Source organism: Canis lupus, chromosome 9, assembly GCF_003254725.2.
Source record: "Canis lupus dingo isolate Sandy chromosome 9, ASM325472v2, whole genome shotgun sequence".
NCBI lineage: Eukaryota > Metazoa > Chordata > Mammalia > Carnivora > Canidae > Canis > Canis lupus.
The window spans coordinates 5436628-5454207 of NC_064251.1; the positions used below are offsets into that span (position 1 = coordinate 5436628).

Here is a 17580-nt window from a genome sequence, read left to right on the forward strand (position 1 = left end):
GGGAAGTCTGTGGGTGAGAAGCCCCACACACACCCAGGGCAGCCCCCTCAGTCCCTGGCCCAGCTGGGTGCACACCCACGATGGGGCAGGGTGGCAGCCCGGCTGGCCCTGACGCCCCCTGCTGGGGAGCACCAGACACCCCCCCACACACACACCCCACCCCACCCGGGCCTCTGGGGGAGGGCGTGGAGGGGCCGGGCCCGCCCACTGTGTCCACCTGCCTCCAGCCTGGTTTAGTTCCTCCCAGGATCCCAGCCAGAGAGGGAGGAAGGTGCAGGCCTCGGGGTGGTGAAACCCTGACCGGAACCCCCCACCTGCCCGCCCCCACCCCTCGCCGGCGCAGGGTGGCACCCGGTGCTCTTTGCATAATCCTGTGGCTTCGCTATCTTCCCCCTCGGAGGCAGCTCCTCGGCGCAGGGAAGGGCAGAGCGGCCACCATGGCGACACTCCTCTCCCACCCCCAGCGGCGCCCTCCCCTCTTACGCCAGGCCATCAAGATAAGGCGCCGCAGGGTCAGAGATCTGCAGGATCCCCTGGCCCGACCCGCTCAGGAGGTAGGAGTGACCTCAGCGAGGAGAGAGCGGCCAGGGTGGGGCTCCGCGGCTCCGGGTGCCGGCTGGGCTGGAGGACCTGGGCCCTCCCGGCCCGTCGCAGCCCCCGGGCAGGGCCTCCTGGGTTGGCAGGCCGAGGTCGGCCACGTGAGCTCGGGGCCCTTCCCGGGTCTCAGGTCTGGGGTCCCAGCCTCTCTGAGCCCGCCTGTGGAGGGGCCTCCTGCCCTCTGGTCTTCCGGCCCCAGAGGCACTGGCTCCATCAGCCTGGGAGTGTCCCCGCCGCTGGGCTGCTTGGGGATCAGCTGAGCAGCCCCCAGGCCGGCTTGGCATGACCCCCCGTCTCCCACCTCCACTGCTGGGCCTCACTTCCGCCGCTGGGGTGCGGAGCGTGGCGGCCCGATAAGCAGCGCTGCTTCCTCTGGGGAAGGAAGGGAGGTTGGGGCCACGGGTGTCGAGAGCTCAGGCTGCTGGGGCCGCTGAGCGCCCATGGACCTCAGCCACGGCAGGCCAGGGGACGGGCAAGGCGGCCCGGGGGCTGGACTCCCAGGAGGCCTGCTGTGGGAACAGGTGGGCAGCACCGGTGGCTTGGGGGCCGGGAAGTAGGGGGCCCCGCGCCCTGGCCTGGCCTGCTCCGTGAGCCGTTTCTGCGGCCTGAGGCCTGCTCCAGGCCTCGGGGACACCTTGTCTTTTCACCTCTCTCCCCAGATCGAGCCTCCATCCCATCACCTCTCCCCGGAGGAGGTAAGAATGGGAGCAGCGGGGGGGCACAGGGACACACTCCTGGGCTACTGGCCAAGGCTGATGGCAACAGCAGCGGAGGGGGGCACGTCCGGGTCTTAAACCCCGCACCCCCTGCGCATTGCGGGTGCCTCGTCCCAGCTTTGGGTGTGCAGTGTTGGTGCTGGGGTGGCCAGTGGGGCTCCCCTTGCTGTGGGCAGACAGGGTTTCCTGAGGTGACCCTGCTCCTGCTGTGTCTCAGCGGGCCCTGCTCTATGAGGAAACTCTCTACACCGTCCTGCACCGCCTGGGGCAGCCTGAGCCCAATCATGTGCGGGAGGCCTCCGAGCTGCTGCAGTACCTGCAGGAGGTGAGTCCAGCCCGCCCTCCGCCCGCCGTCCTGCAGCCCGGACCCAAGAGTCCTCTCTCTCTTGCCCGCCCAGCCACCCCTGCCCTGTGCCCCCAGCTTCTCATACTCCTACCCCCCAGGCCTTCCACATGGGACCCGAGGAGCACCAGCAGATGCTGCAGCAGGTCCAGAAACTTGAGGTAACCCTGGTCCGGGACCATCCTAGGCTAGGACAGGGGCTGAGAAGCCCAGCTCCCCCTGGGACTCAGGTTGACCCTTCCATCCTTCTAGAAGCCAATATTTTGTCTCAAGGCAACGGTGAAACAAGCCAAGGGCATTCTGGGCAAAGATGTCAGTGGTGAGTATGGGGGGTGAGAGGCCCCGAGGGCCTTCTTTCCAGTCCTCCTTCCCTCCGTTAATCTGTCCAAAATTCAGCTGGGACTCCCATCTCCCAGATGTCCCCTGGGGCTCACCCTGGTGCAGCTGGTCCCAGGCCTTTCGAGTCTGGGTTGGGGAGGGTCTCTGCCCCTGAGACTGGGGTGATGAGGGAGCCCAGCCTACACCCTGAGGCTTGTCCTTCCCCTCCTCCTCAGGATTCAGTGACCCCTACTGCCTGCTGGGAATTGAGCAGGGGGTGGGTGTGCCGGGGGACAGCCCTGGGTCCCGGCATCGGCAGAAGGCTGTGGTGAGGCACACGATCCCCGAGGAACAGACCCACCGCACCCAGGTCATCACCCAGACCCTCAACCCCGTCTGGGAGGAGACCTTCATTCTGTACGTGGCCCTTGCCCCAGCCCCTGTCCCCTCCATGAGCTCAGCGGGACTTCCTGGCTCAGGGGACCGGAGGAGGGGCCTGCTCACTAGGCCAGGGACACAGAGGAGGCCAGATGGGACAGAGCCGTGGCACAAACACCCTGTGCTGGCAGGCGGTGGAGGGTTGGGCATGGCTGGGTTGATGGTGGGCGGTGGGCCCAAGCCTTACCTCAGGGGAGGGAGGGGAGTTTGCAAGGAGGGGCTCAGACTGGACAGTGGATTAGTGGGGGCGGGAGCTTCGAGGGACAGGGGACAGGCTCTGGTAGCTGCCGTCCAAGGCCCTCAGCCACACCCTTTTCTCCCTGTAGGGAGTTTGAGAACATAAGCAACTCGAGCTTCCATCTGGACATGTGGTGAGGGGCCTGCCCTGCCCGTCGGGGCCAGAGAGAGAAGGGGGGAGTGGAGCCTGGCAGATCCTCCTCCCTGAGGGCCCCCAGGACCCCCTCTCCATCTCCTGCTCCAACCTTGCCCCACCCCACCCCGCCAGGGACCTGGACACCGTGGAGTCCGTCAGACAGAAGCTCGGGGAGCTCACAGACCTGCATGGGCTGCGGAGGTGAATGTGGGCGCTTCCTGCCCTTCCCATGCCTGTGGGTTGCTTGCTGGGCTGCAGGCTCTGGCAAGGCCCCAGGGCCGCGGGAAGGGGACAGATCCCAGCCTGACCCCCGTGCCTTGCCCCATCCGTCTCACGGCCCCTGCCCTGAACAGGATCTTTAAGGAGGCGCGGAAGGACAAAGGCCAGGATGATTTTCTGGGGAACGTGGTTGTGAGGCTACAGGTGAGTGGGGTCAGGAAACGGGTTCGTGAGGGGCTCAAGGGAGGGGTTGTGGGTCCACACCAAGCAGAGCCTGGGGTCTGCCTCCCATTGCCTCTCTGCCCTCCTGGCCTGCCAGGATCTGCACTGCCGGGAGGATCAGTGGTACCCTCTGGAGCCGCGCACGGAGACCCACCCAGACCGGGGCCAGTGCCACCTCCAGTTCCAGCTCATCCACAAGCGGGTAGGCCTGGGCCCAGGACCAGGGGTCCTCCAGCGGTCTGCCTGGGCCAGGTGGACGGGCCATGCTGGGGATGGGGTCGTCTCCTCACGGCCATGCTGGCCCTGTCACAGAGAGCCACTGTGGCCAGCCGCTCCCAACCCAGCTACTCGGTGCATCTCCACCTGCTCCAGCAGCTTGTGTCCCATGAGGTCACCCAGCACCAGGTACTGGCCTCCCAGGGCTGGGGGGTGGGGAGGGGGCACGGGGCCTGCCTGCCAGGTCCTGACGCCCTTCTTTCTGCCCCCTCAGGCAGGGAGTACCTCCTGGGATGGGTCGCTGAGTCCCCAGGCTGCCACCATCCTCTTTCTCCATGCAACGCAGAAGGACCTGTCCGACTTCCACCAGTCCATGGCGTGAGTGCCCCTGGGAGGGTTGCCTGGGTCGTGGGGGGGTGGAGGGGCTCTAGCCTCTCCCTCCCTGCCTGTCCTCCTAGAAGCTGGCACGCCAAACCCCCTAACCCTTGAGAGATTTCTGTTTGGCCCTAACTGTGTGTTTTAAGTTTTGAGTCAGTTGCCAACTTTTAAAAATCTGGAGATTGTCCATACAGACTCGCACCCCCAGCTTCCCGTGTACTCTAAGCGCTGTCGTTTTGTTGGGCTGCAGCTGGTCACAGCAGAGCGCATGGCCTCCCCAGCCCCTCATGGCTGCCATGGGCTCAGAGCCCCCCCGACACCCTCTGAGTCCTCCTGTGCCTCTGAACTTGCTACCCCTGCCGCAGACCAGACGGCAGCCTTCCTCCTCAGCTCCATTGCTCTGGGGTCAACGGATTAGTGTGCTGCATTAGCAAACCTGTGTCGAGGGCCCGTCATGTCCCCAGGGCTGTAATAGGTTGTGGGGACGTGTCTCAGGTGAGGGGCACACAGCTGGGGTCACACCAGGTGGAATGAGAGCGGACGCTGCCCTGGGCCACGGCTGACACTTGGCATTGAGTGGGAGGTGGACAGAGGCTGGGAGGACGAGGCCTATAGGACCATGGGCAGGTGGGTGTCCCCGGATTGGTGGGGGAGAGGGGAGAGTGCTGGACGCAGGAGCAGGTACCCACAGTGAGGGCCCACTGCCATGTCCCAGGGGCAGCCAGACTGCTCTCTCCTCCGTCCTCCTTCATGGTCCCACTCGGGTCTCATCTCCTCTTGGTCGTCACCATCTTCAAATGTCCCCTGAACTGTCTAAAGGGGAGTCCCAGTGGATGTTTGCCCGTGCACTTGAAGGCTCTAGTCTGCACATCTGATTTTTCAAAAGGAGCAAGAAATCCTAAATTTTAAAATCACAAATATCCCCCAATTTGAGAGGTAGCTGATTCATTTACACGTCTGAAAAGCACCTTGACGAGGGTGATGGGGGTCCACGGGCGGCCTGTGGGGTGGGGCGGGGCGTCTCGCTGTCCCCCCCAGGGCCGGGGAGCAGCAGGAAGGGAGAGGCCCCACCGGGCTGGGCTGAGGGCCCCCCGTGTGCCGCAGGCAGTGGCTGGCCTACAGTCGTCTATACCAGAGCCTGGAGTTCCCGAGCAGCTGCCTCCTGCACCCCATCACCAGCATCGAGTACCAGTGGATCCAGGGCCGGCTCAAGGAGGAACAGGTGGGCAGCGGGCTGCGGAGTGAGGAGCGGTGTTGGGCAGGCGGGGCTCGGGGAGCAGGAAGGCCGCGCGGGGCCCCCTCACGCTGCTCCCCACTCTGTCCGGCCCGCAGCTGGAGGAGCTGGCCACCTCGTTCAGCAACCTGCTGGCCTACGGCCTCTCCCTCATCCGGAGGTTCCGGTCTGTTTTCCCCCTGTCTGTGTCCGACTCCCCAGCCCGGCTGCAGTCTCTTCTCAGGTTGGCGGCTAGCCCTCCCCCTTCCTCGGTGGGGTCAGGGCCGAGGGAACAACTGGGGCACCTGCCGGGGCCAGGAGTGGAGGCATCCTGGACACAGCTATCTGTCTCCACAGGGTCCTCGTACAGATGTGCAAGATGAAGGCCTTTGGAGAACTGTGCCGGGACAGCGCCCCACTGCCCCACCTGGTGACCGAAGCGCTGAAGGTACGGGACTCACCCAGGGGTGGGGGGGACGAGGAGGGCAGGTGCCTGAGTCTGGCAGCGCTCCCTGCTCACGCCCCTCTGCCTGCAGACTGGCACCGTTGAGTGGTTCCACCTGAAGCAGCAGCACCACCAGCCCATGGTGCAGGTGAGGGGGCTTGGGCAGCACGGGGGGCGGGGTGCTCGCTCCCTGCAGCCCTGCTCAGTGCCCCTCTGTCCCTGCCAGGGCATGCTGGAGGCAGGCCAGGCCCTGCTGAGCCTGGTGCAGGACATCATAGTCGACCTACGCCAGTGCCAGCACACATGGAACAAGATCTTCCAGAAGTGAGCAGGTGGCAGGGTTGGGAGGTCACGGCAGGGGATCAGAATGGGACCAGAAGGACCCCTGTGTGGGCCACCAGGTCACACCCGTTGCCTTCCTTCCAGTACCCTCAAGGTCGACCTCTTCTCCATGGCTTTCCTGGAGCTGCAGTGGCTGGTGAGTCTCTCCCTGGGCCTTTGCCCTCTCCCCTGGCTCTGGAGCCCTGTCCCCACGCCTTCCCTCTGCAGGTGGCCAAGAGGGTGCAGGACCACACGGCGGTGGTGGCGGGCAACCCTGTGTCCCCAGAGGTGGGCGAGAGTCTATTCCAGCTCTATGTCAGCCTCAAGGAGCTCTGCCAGCTGGGCCCGGCCCCCGCAGAGAGGTGGGCAGCGGGCCGTCGGCTCTAAAGAAGGGGGCACGGAGGGTCTGTGCTGGCCCCGGCACCACCCAGGCTGAGCCCCCGCTCTCCCCAGAGATGGCGTCCAGGCCCTGGATGGCTTTCACCGCTGGTTCCAGCCCGCCATCCCCTCCTGGTTGCAGAAGACTTACAGTGTGGCCTTGGCGAGGGTGCAGCGCGCTGTGCAGATGGATGAGGTGGGGGCGGGGCCTGAGACGGGGCGGGGTCCGGGCTTGGGGGGCGGGGTTCGGGGCTCTGCACCTCTAGGACTCACCAATGCTGGTGACCAGCCCTTGAGGCCCGTTGTGTGTAAAACACTGCCTCCTGATATCCTTGGTTTAGACTGTGGCTTTCCTTTACAGACTCTGATCTTTGCAGCCTGGGGGGCTGGGTGGAGCCTTGCGTGTACCCCTTGAGCCCCCTGCTCACCCCCGCTTGCTGGTGGTAGCTCTGAATGCCTGCGGAAGGAAGGTGGGGGGAGGGAGGGGACGAACTGGCAAGCCCTGAGCCCTCCTATCTGCACGCTCCCCCATGCCCCAGCTGGTGCCCCTGGGTGAGCTGACCAAGCACAGCACGTCAGCCGTGGACCTGTCCACCTGCTTCGCCCAGATCAGCCACACTGCCCGGCAGCTGGACTGGCCCGACCCGGAGGAGGCCTTCATGATCACCGTCAAGTTTGTGGAGGTACAAGGTCTTCATGGGTCCTCCCCCACCTTTCCAGGACAGCTTCATTTGACTTACCCTGTTTCTCCCAAGCTCTTGCCCTAGCAGCCTCCAAAGGCCTAGGTCTTAAACCCCCAAGTCACTGAGATTTCCGTGGCTCCCCGCATCAGCCTCCCCTGGGGCTCCCCCCACCTTGATCATCCTCTCCCCACCCCAGGATACCTGCCGGCTGGCTCTGGTGTACTGCAGCCTTATAAAGGCCCGGGCCCGTGAGCTCTCCGCAGGCCAGAAGGACCAGGGCCAGGCCGCCAACATGGTAAGGACCAGACCTGGATGTTGGGCCTGAGTGGGCACAGGGAGGGCCAGTCCCGACAAGCTCATGACGCTCTGTGTCCCTGTGCCCATGCCTGCCTTCAGCTGTGCGTGGTGGTGAATGACATGGAGCAGCTGCGGCTGGTGATCGGCAGGCTGCCCACTCAGCTGGCGTGGGAGGCAGTGGAGCAGCGAGTAGGGGCTGTGCTGGAGCAGGGGCAGCTGCAGAACACGCTGCACGCCCAGCTGCAGGGCGCGCTGGCTGGGCTGGGCCACGAGATCCGCACTGGCGTCCGCACTCTGGCTAAGCAGGTACCTTGTGCAATTCACAGTGACCTCCCCCTGCCCCCCATCCTCGGTCTGAAGCATCCTCAGCAGGATTTGGGCTGATGTCCAGGCCCTACCCCTTCCTGAACCTAAATCAGCCTCCAGGTGACCTCACCCTGTCCCTGGAACTCATGCCCTGGCCTCCCCCCACACCGTTTTGTGTCCCCAGCTGGAGGCAGGCATTGCCAAGCACATCCAGAAACTCGTGGACGTCAAGGAGTCTGTCCTGCCTGAGGATGTGAGTGGCCCTCCCTGCTCACTTTTGCCAAAGGGGCTTAGGGTGGCAGAGATAAGTCTCCCAGACTCCGGCAGGAAATGTCCCCTCCTGAACCTCAGTTTCCTCCTTGGACGCAAGGGGGCAGCGTGGGCCATTCCCCTGGCTCTCCCAGCAGCTAAGGGGACTGTGGTGGGGGAGGGCTTGGCCTTTGCCGCCAAGACAGATCGGGTGGGCGTGCATCCTTCTGAGCTCCCTGTTCCTGCAGGTCAGCTGACGTCAGCGTCCTCGCAGGTCCAGGGGCACAGATCCCATTGGTTGTGTGTGGGGGGGAAGGTTACTCAGCAATTCGACTGTTTAAGCGCTCTGTCACAGGCGTAGATTTAGGCCTGGGGTGTATGGATCAACGAGCGAAACTCACAGAACCCCCTGCCTTCCTAGAGCTTAGGTGCTGGCAGGGGAGGCGGAGAGCTAGAACCATAGCCGTGAGGACCACTCCACGTGTGTGTGCGCCCAGGCGCATGCCAGGTAGTAAGAACTAGAGAAAATGAAAATATTTGTATCTATTGTATTTTTTTTTAAGATTTATTTATTTATTTATTCACGAGAGACACACAGAGAGAGGCAGAGACATAGACAGAGGGAGAAGCAGGCTCCTCACAGAGAACCCGATGTGGGACTCGAACCCCTAACCGGGGATCATGCCCTGAGCCAAAGGAAGATGCTCAATCACTGAGCCACCCAGGCATCCCTGTTTTGTTTTTTTTTTTAAGATAGTTTTAGATGGTGGCTAGCGAAGGCCTTCCCCGGAGGGTGACCGCTGAGACGAGACCTAAAGGGAGCCAGAGAGGAGCCCTGAGGATTTCTAGGGGGGCGCACAGCAGGGGCCTGGCAGTGGGGGGCTACGGAGGAGCCAGGAGGCCGGAGCCGACTGCAGGCAGGGCTCAGCTCTGGCACACGTTCTGAACGGAGCAGGCAAAAGCTCCCGGCCCTGTCTCCTCTTCCGGGTGGGGGCATGGGAAGGGGCCAGAGCCAGACTGCCGCCCACCGCTCTCCGCAGGCCATTCTGCCTCTGATGAAGTTTCTGGAGGTGAAGCTCTGCTACATGAATACCAACTTGGTGCAGGAGAACTTCAGCAGGTCTGCGGCAGCCTCCTGCCCTGCGGCGCCCTTCCCTTCCACCTGCCCCTCCTTCCCGGCCTCAGCATCCATTTTCAGGGGAGGAGGCAACCGGCCTCTGCTTAAATGCTCACTCCTAGGGATGGGGAGCTCACTACCTCACACACCTGCCCATTTCCCTTTAGGCTGAGCAGAAAGCTGCCAATCCTTTCTCCCTTAGTCCTGGGCTATCTGTGGGGCTTTGCCGACTACAGTTCTACTCTCCTAACATCACAGGCCACTGGTGTTCCTGTCTCAGGACCCAACGGAACTTCTAGTTAGGCTCTCTCTTAAAGCAGGGGCCCGGCACACCGGGCGCAGGACTAGAACTCAAAGGTGTGGGCTTTGGCCCACCTGGATTCAGACTGTAGCTTTGCTGCTGCTCGGTGAGCCGATGGAGCAGATTACTCAAGTTTTCCATGCAGATGATCATTGTTCTGACCTCTTACGAGGACTGAGTGAGTCACATGGGGTGCCGAGCCCAGCGCCTGTGCAAAGGAAGTGGTCGGTGACAAGCGGCAGAATGATGACCGTGGGTCCTCCACGGGGATCTGGGCTCTGAGGCTGCTGCCCCTCCCCCTGGAGGTCCACTCCCAGGGGCGCAGTGGGGCCCGAGGGAGCCCAGCGTCCTTATTTCTCAGGCCACAACATGCCATTTGTTCAGCTAAAACAGAGTTAAACCTCCATTATAGGGACTCGACTCACTGCTGTCTCAAAAGGTGTTAGAATATTGCCTGGTGCGTAATCAGCACTCAGATATGCTGAACACACGAACTACCTTTCGTATGACCTTCCTTATTCTTACTTACACAATTCAGCTGTTTTTTTTTCTTTTTGTACTTAACTGCCTGACTCTACTTTGACATGTGAAATTTCAGTTATTTCAGGTAGTAGGTCGCTACCTTTTTCTCCCCAGGAGAGTAGGTGCTTATCCATGTTGAAATCCTATTCCTTTTGGCCAATCCCATATTGAATCAGGATTCAGTCAATGAGGGACCAGCCTCCCCACCGCACCTTGTTTGTTGGGGTTTGATAATCCTACTGAGGAAGATTCTTTGCTAGGTTGTGAGACACATTGGTTGGGACTGGCCCCATCTGCCCCCCTCCTTGTCCTGCTTCCTTCAGGAGACCAGCCCTCCCTCCCTACACTCCTGCCTACAGCCCTGGTCCCAGCCTTACCTGAGTAACAGGTGGAAGTGGAGGGTGGGGTAGGGAGGACCTGGGGGCGGGGCGGGGCCCCTTTCTCAAGAGTGTCTCTGCTTCCTCCTCTTACATCCTCCTGTCCTGTGACTGGCATCCCTCTGCCCCTCACCCCAGCCTTCTGACCCTGCTCTGGACCCACACGCTCACCGTGCTGGTGGACGTGGCTGCCTCCCAGCGGAGCTGCCCCCTCGCCTCTAGCAGACTGAAGATTGCGTTGCAGGTAATAAGAGCAGTGACAACAAATAAAAACCCTAGTGGGAGATGACAAATAATAACCCTGGTGGGGTCACCTCGGATGTCTCATCCCCTAGAATCTGGAGATCTGCTTCTATGCGGAGGGCTGCGGCCTGCCACCTGCGGCGCTGCACACAGTCACCTTCCAGGTGGGGGTCTTTGGTGAGCTGGTGGGGTGGAGGGAGCCTGCCTTTCTGTGTCCTGTGTCCCGTATTAACTACATAATTTACAGGGCCCAGCACAAAAAGAAAATGTGGGCCCCTTTTCCAAAAATCATTAAAAATTTAAAGACAGCAACGGCAGAGCATTAAACCAAACATAAAGCTCTTCAGGCACGGTGAGGGGGTGGCCGTGCCATGGTAAGGGTGGCCACCCTCGAGGCCCATTGCGTCCGTGCCGCGGCAGGCCTGCCGTCCTGAGGGTGCGTTCCCCAGGTGAGCATCTGGGGCACCCGGTGCTTTCTGTATCAAATTGCTGTTGGCTGAATCAAACCCTCTGGGCTGCGTTTTCCCGAAGGGGAAGGGCGGCCCCGGGCTGCGGTGGAGAATGGCAGTTCGCGGGACTGCTCGGCTATGCCTGTTCGCAGGCTCTGCGGAGGGACCTGGAGCTGCAGGCAGCTTCCAGCCGGGAGCTCATCCAGAAGTACTACTGCAGCCGCATCCAGCAGCAGGTGAGGCTCCTTCCCCCCCAGTCACTCCGGGCGCCCCCGGAGCCCCCTCCACCCTGCCCCACACTGCCCACGTGCGCCCCCCCCCCCCGCAGGCAGAAACCGCCTCCGAGGAGCTGGGGGCTGTCACGGTCAAGGCCTCCTACCGCGCCTCGGAGCAGAAGCTGCGGGTGGAACTGCTCAGCGCCTCCAGCCTGCTGCCCCTGGACTCCAATGGTGAGTGCAGGCCGCCCCCTCCCTGGAGCGCAGGCTGCGCCTCCCTCATGCTGCCAGGAGGGGGCAGTGCTGCCAGCAGGGGGCGATGTGGCCAGCCGCAGGCGCCGGCGACTAGGGGCCGGGGCTGGGAGAGCCTTGGCCCCGTCACCTGCCCACTTGCCAGGCTCCAGCGACCCCTTCGTCCAGCTGACCTTGGAGCCCAGGCACGAGTTCCCCGAGCTGGCCCCCCGGGAGACCCAGAGGCACAAGAAGGAGCTTCACCCTCTGTTTGATGAGACGTTTGAATTGTGAGTGGGTGCCTACCCTTGCCACCCTTCCCCAGCCCTGGACTTCCTTCAGACCTGCTCCTCCCACCTGAGGCCAAGGGGCACCTGGAACAGGGGCTTGCAGGGACCCAGGAGGAGTCGGACCGGGGACAGGAAGTCCACCTGTAGGACTTAGAGGCTTGCTTCCAGGAACGATCCTGTTCCTGAGGTCCTCTGTTCCCCAAGACAGGAGGGTCTTGGTTTAAAGTAGCAGGCCAGTCAGAGGAGGCGTCCGACGTAGCACATGCCCACTGAGCACTGACAGCGATCCTAATCCCCACCTGCCATCAGCCCTGGCCCGTCCTCTAGGACCAGCAGTGAACCGTGTGTGGGGGTGGGGGACAGTGACCATGTAGGGGGCAGGCAGCTGAGCCCCACTCTGTCCCCCTCTCAGCCTGGTGCCTGCTGAGCCGTGCCAGAAGGACGGAGCGTGCCTCCTGCTCACGGTGCTGGACCATGACACGCTGGGGGCTGACGACTTGGAAGGGGAGGCCTTTCTGCCCCTGTGCTCGGTGCCAGGCCTGACTGGGACCGAGGAGCCTGGCGAGGTGCCTCAGATCCGCCTGCCCCTCACCTACCCCGCACTCAACGGTAGGCCTGAGCCCCAGGGCAGTGGGGCTTCGGGTGCAGGGCCTGGCCCAGCACTAGGGTGCAGGGAAGGGGCAGCCCACGAAAGTTGGTGGCCCCTAGGGAAGTGAATGAAGTTGAGATCAGAGAAATCCCTCCTTGGATGCAGAAGCCAGTGGAGTCAGTGTGGTGGCTTGTGTTGCTGAGTAGATCTCAGTCTAATGCAGAGACCAGTGAAATTTGTTAGGCCATGTGTGGCGTGGCTCTCTTCAGTGGGGGGCAGGTCACCAGTTTACCTGGGGAGAGAGACTGGGTCTCCGCCTGGGGGGCACAGGCCAAACATTCTCTGGGCCGAATAATAGGTCACATGTCTGAGTACTTATCCAAGGCCACTCTTAAACACTTGACACGTTAACTCCCAATCTACAACCACCAACCATGGCAGGTACTATTATTCCTATCTTACAGATGAGTAAACTGAGGCACAATGAGGTTAACTAGCTAGTTTCAGGTCTAGGTAATGGTTGCAACCTGAGATGCGCCTCAGCCTCTTCCACTGCAAATGGGGTCAGTGTCTGTGCCAGAGCAGTCATGCCAAAGACAGTGAGGTGTCTTGTCTTAACCGTCAGGCTGTCTTGTGAGCTTGGCTGGTGTGTGTCCACTAGTTTCCAGTTTCCAGGATGGCTGGAAAATGGGGCACTGTCTCCTCCTGCTGCAGCCTGACCCCCCCACACGCCTCTCTTCACAGGGGATCCCATCCTGCAGCTGTTGGAGAGCCGAAAGGGTGATCGGGAGGCCCAGGTGTTTGTGAGGCTGCGGCGGCAGCGAGCCAAGCAGGCCTCCCAGCATGCCCCAAGGCCAGGGCGGTAGCAGTGGAGGTTACAGATGGGGTTGGGGTTGGGTGCCCAGTAGGGACGGGCTTTCCTGAGAGCTCTGGGTTCTCTCCACCATAGCGTAGCCCAGAAGGACCCCACAAGTCTGGGGAACCCCAGTGTGTGGAAGGCCCAGCATGAAGATCACCTCTGGCCCTCCTGCCAGAGCAGGGGCCCGTGGTGCTGGTGCAGGGGCCCCATTAGTATTTATATTCCCTCCTTCCTGCCCTCAGCGTTCTCTACCAAACCCCAGCACCAGGTGGAGGGGCAGCTGTCTGCAGCTCTCACCCCTGCTTCCCTCTAGAAGCTGCTCTGGCAGAGACCTCTCAGCCATCTGTTTCCAGCATATCTATTCCAGTCACTGGGGTGGGGGCTCGGCTCCCTTGGGCCTATCCTTTAGCACCCCTACCTTGGTTCACTGGGGCTAGAGCTACAGCACAAAGCCTCCTGGGGGAGGGAGGGGACCCTGCGAAAGACAAGGCTACAGCTGCGCTAGTGGGGAGGGCGACAGTTCTAATGAAGGGAGCCTGGCTCCCCTCCTGGAGCGGCTGCCAGTACCCTGGCTAAGGAGCCTAGAGCCAAGGACCTTCTGGCTCTGAAGAGGTGAAAGCTGGCAGGGAATGGGGCTGGCGTGGAGGGGCAGAAGCAGAAAAGACAGCTTGGCCAGCCATGTCTACTGAGGACACCTCCTCCCTGGGACAGTACCTGCCACTTAAGAACTTTCTTAACAAAAATAAAAAACCAAAAACATGTCAGTGTCCTGTAAGGAACTGTACTGTTGGCCTGCATCAGGGCCCAGAGATCACAATCAGGCCATGCCAACTGCCTCCTCAGCCCCCGGGAGACCTTGAGCTGCTCCCACCTGTGGCCTGTCCCCCCCCCCCCCCCATCTCCCCATATTACAAAGCAGGTGGTGTGTAACTGATGCACAAGCAGGGCTTCAAACAAACATTTCTAGGCATGGCAGTTTGTGGGTGTTGCCTGACACTCCAAGGGGGGGAACACCAGGAGTGTGGGTCTCCCACGAGTGCAGGCTGAGTGGCTATTCTAAGGCTTAAAGGAGCAGGGTCCTGGCCTTGCCTGGATTGGCGGGGGGGAGGTGACCCCTGTATTGAGAGTCACAGAGCCCAAGGCCAGGTTGTCATTCTAGCTGGCCCTCTGAGCCTGCCCAAGTGCGACAGGGGAAGGCGTCAGACGAGATCATCTCCAAGGCTCCTTTCAGCTTCTGAACCTGAGACCCATACAGAGCCCACTCGGGGCATTTTCTCACAGCTACCTATTAAGCCGGGTAAGAGCAGGTGAAGGAGGTGGCTCAAAGGCGGAGACCCTCCTCCTTCCTTCTAGTGCTTTTATGAGAAGGCAGTAAGTCTATTTCTCTGGGAAACAACTTTGGAAAAACAAGTAAATGGGTCCCAGCAGAGTCCCAAGCCCTAGGAGGTCTGTGTCCAAGACTAAAGGTGCCAGCAGGCCTGAGTCAGAGAGCACTTGAGCTCTGTGTAGGGGCCTGGAGCCACCTGGGGGCTTGAAGGTGGCTTTAGCTGCTTAGCCACAGCTTGGGTGGGGGCACAAGCTCTTTCCATGGCCCAGGTGGGCTGGGGCCTAGGCTGGGAGGGCCAAGCTGGCTCACCCAAGTCTTTCAGAGGCCCTTACTTGGAACCCTATTCTCCCTCACCCCCCATGTAAACAGGCTACCACTGTAAGTTCATATTTTATTTCCAATAGGTTTGGAGCTTTGTTGATTTTTGCATTTTTGTAAAAAAAAAGTTTTCACTTAATTCATTGAAAGCCCTTTCGTGCTGAGCCCAAGGGGGAGCCTGGGCCAGGCCAGACCCTTCACAGCCCTCTCGCTCCCATCCCCAGACCCCCAGCGCTGGTAGCAGGGTGGCTTCCCTCCACCTGCTCTGCCCTCCCACCCCCGCTGCATCTTTCTGTTCAGAACAATTTTTAAAATGGAAGCTAAGACACAATATACATTGGACAGGCACGCACACACATGTATACAGGCGTCCGCTCCAAAGGGCAGGACGTCAGCTGCACTCAGAGAGCACCAAGGAATGCATACGGAGCCCCTCCCATGAGGAGGGCAGGGCTTAAGCCCCACCTTGGTCCTCAGTCCGCAGCTCCTCCCCACCCATTGCCCTGCTAGCTGCCAGAGGGAGGGAGGGGAAAGGGGGGAAGCTGACAGCAGCTGGGGAGTTAGGAAGAGGGCAGTGCCAGTCTGGTTGGGGGTCCTGGGGCCGGGGAGGCTGCTCTGGGGGCCCGGAGGGAGAGGACTGAGGCGGACCCCTGGCCTCAGGAACCTGAGGGGTAGAACACCCAGGCCTTGCCCCTCCAGGAGCTTCAAGGGCCCAGGGTTGGGAGTGGGGCTGGCCTCTGCAGCTTTGGCCTGCCAGCCCCAGACTAAATATACATTTGGTAAACCTAGGAGCTAGGCCAGCTTAGACCCCAGCACAGCCACCTCCTCAAGCCTCACAGCTGGGAAGCAGGTCTGTTCCCGGGATGTCCACATCCCTGGCTCTCACCCTGGCCTGGGGAGGTGCAGTGAACAGGGCCTGCCCTGAAGGCTGGGTCCCTCCCCTCGGCCCCTTCCAGCTTTCTGCTTGGGCCCCAGGAAGAAGTTAAAACTAGTTAGTTTTCCTACATTAAAAAGAGACAGAAACACATCCCCTGCCAAAAGGCCGGTGGGCAATGAAGGGACTTTGTCTCTGCAATGGAAAAGGAGAGAGAGGGCAAGGGGAGGGCTGCAAAATAGTTTCTTTTAAAAAGTGCTTGGTAAGTCTGTTTTAAAGTGTGTGTCTATATCTATGTACAGATATACACACAGACACTGTTCACACACTGCTGCCCACGCATACCTGCACACGTACAGAAATGTATACATATACAGAATCATATACATATACATACATACATACATACATACATATATATATATACTTTAAAAAGTCCTAGGTAAGAAGATCTGAGCCAGGCCGGGGCCGGGCCTGCAGGGTCACGACTGGAGGGTGTGGGCCCGGCTGGGCTGGCAGACGGGGCACTCGCTGCCCTCGGCACAGAGCTCGCACAGCACGGCGTGTTGGCATGGCAGCACCGCTCGGTTCTGCTCCTGACACTTAAGGCATTTCACCGACTGCATGTGGAACACGGCCTGCGGTGGGAGGGGATACCGTGATCACTGGCCTGGCCCAGCACTGGGGCCAGCAGCTCTCTCAACATTCACTTCAGTCCCCCTGGCATGAGAAAACTAAGGCACAGAGTTCAGCAGCATGCTCGCAGGACCCAGGCAGACAAGTGAGAGCTGGAGTTCAGGCTGTTACCCTCAAGACTCTCAAAGTCTGCTTCTGGCCCCCCTGGGGAGAGCAGAGGGCCAGGGTGACTCCACAGGCTCCTACCCTGACAGACTCTTCCTCTCACAAAGCCTCTGCCCCTGCTTCATTTGATCTAACAGTGACCCTTGGTCTCCAAAAGAGAATAGTGGGGCCTGGCTGCAAATGCCCAGTGAAGGAAAGAATGCACTTTCTACTGTGCCATGTTCCCCAGACATCCAGCCGGGCACCTAAGAATGCAGACAAAGTAGCCCTGGGGACCTAACTGTTCTGGAATGCCTACTGGTATGTGCAGAGCTCAGAGGAGAAGCATTTCGATGCCACTGAAGGCCTAGTGATGCAGCTTGGGTCAGCCCAACCCAGAACTGTGGGGGGCAGGGGGCACTGAAACCTCTCCATCTCCACCATGCCCACCCCTAGGAGGGCAGGATCTTGTGTCAGCCCAGCAGGTAGGTAGAGGCTCTCAGAAGGGTGGCTGTCCCTGGAGCAGCATGGACCCAGCAGAGCCCAAGTACTGGCTGAGGCTACTCTATACCCCCACCCAGCACTCCCCTAACCTCCCAGGCTGACCTTGTCCACTTGCTCCAGGTGGGCCCGCAGCTGCTTCTGGAGGGAGTAAAGGGTAGAGAGCGAGAGGGCCTCCAGGTCAGAGAAGGTGGGTAGGGCCTGCGGGTCCGGACCCGAGTGAAGCCGCTCCAGCTCTTCCTGCAGCTTCTTAACCTGCCCCTCCAGTGCATCCCGCTGCTCCCGGGCCAGCTCGCACTCGGCACCTGCTGCACTGGCCCGCTCACCGGCCTCCTCTGCCTCCTTCTTCCAGGCATCACAAGCCTGTGGGCCCAACACACAGCACCTCATCGTGATGGCCCCCTGCCCCCGGTCCCCCCTGCAAGTGCCTCTCTGGGAGCCTGTGTGGGCCACTTGTGGCTGCAGGGGCTGCTCGGGAGCTGGGTCAGCTGCCTGGGGAGGGAGGAGGCGGACACTGCCTGCAGAGAAGAGAGATTTCAGGACCTGCCAGAGACTCTCTCTAGGCAGGGAAGAGGGCTGAGCCCAACACAGCAGGGTAGCACCTGGCAGAGCTGCATGTGCTGCTGGCCAGCACCTGCAGGAGCAGCCAGGCTGCACCTGGCGAGAGGAGCCATCTCAGAACCTAGAATCTTGGACCTGGAGCCCTGGAGAGTCAGGGCTTCTGGGGAAAGGCCAGCAGTGCTGTGGAACCACATCAAATAAGCAACTCAGTGGGAATTCTGGGCTGGGAACACTAGGCTCCCCAGGGTCATGACTGGCAAAGCGAGCGTTTCCACAGGAGAAGAGAGTGAGAGTTTCTGCTCTGTCCTCTAGGA

At 61.1% G+C, this 17580-nt stretch overlaps 2 protein-coding genes across 9 annotated transcripts in view; one reads left to right on the top strand and one right to left on the bottom strand.

Moving 5' to 3' along the window:
• The first annotated feature begins 225 nt into the window (after positions 1-225).
• Positions 226-13664, top strand: UNC13D (unc-13 homolog D). Of its 2 annotated transcripts, none has more exons than XM_025468004.3 (32): positions 226-554; positions 1257-1292; positions 1531-1638; positions 1758-1817; positions 1909-1975; positions 2211-2391; positions 2739-2783; positions 2918-2986; positions 3139-3208; positions 3324-3428; positions 3539-3631; positions 3717-3820; positions 4925-5042; positions 5153-5277; positions 5391-5481; positions 5570-5626; positions 5705-5802; positions 5905-5956; positions 6028-6161; positions 6253-6373; positions 6717-6860; positions 7057-7155; positions 7257-7463; positions 7648-7716; positions 8753-8832; positions 10168-10273; positions 10365-10436; positions 10874-10957; positions 11050-11170; positions 11334-11457; positions 11870-12066; positions 12791-13664. In XM_025468004.3, exons 1-32 carry the CDS (start codon positions 438-440, stop codon positions 12910-12912), a joined length of 3276 nt encoding a protein of 1091 aa, XP_025323789.1. In that variant the 5' UTR covers positions 226-437; the 3' UTR covers positions 12913-13664. The 2 variants fall into 2 exon arrangements, with proteins under 2 accessions (XP_025323789.1, XP_025323791.1); XM_025468006.3 differs by lacking the exon at positions 226-554 and adding an exon at positions 588-1118.
• Positions 13665-14609: 945 nt separating this feature from the next.
• Positions 14610-17580, bottom strand: part of UNK (unk zinc finger) — a 33580-nt gene continuing 30609 nt past the window's right edge. For 5 of the 7 annotated variants that reach the window (XM_025468016.3, XM_025468017.3, XM_025468011.3 and 2 more), the window contains 2 exons: positions 16811-17068; positions 14610-16062 (listed from right to left, as the gene is read on the bottom strand). In XM_025468016.3, the coding sequence (XP_025323801.1) occupies positions 15907-16062; positions 16811-17068 (414 nt within the window). In that variant the 3' untranslated portion in view covers positions 14610-15906. The other 2 variants (XM_035720475.2, XM_025468015.3) reach the window with 1 other exon arrangement.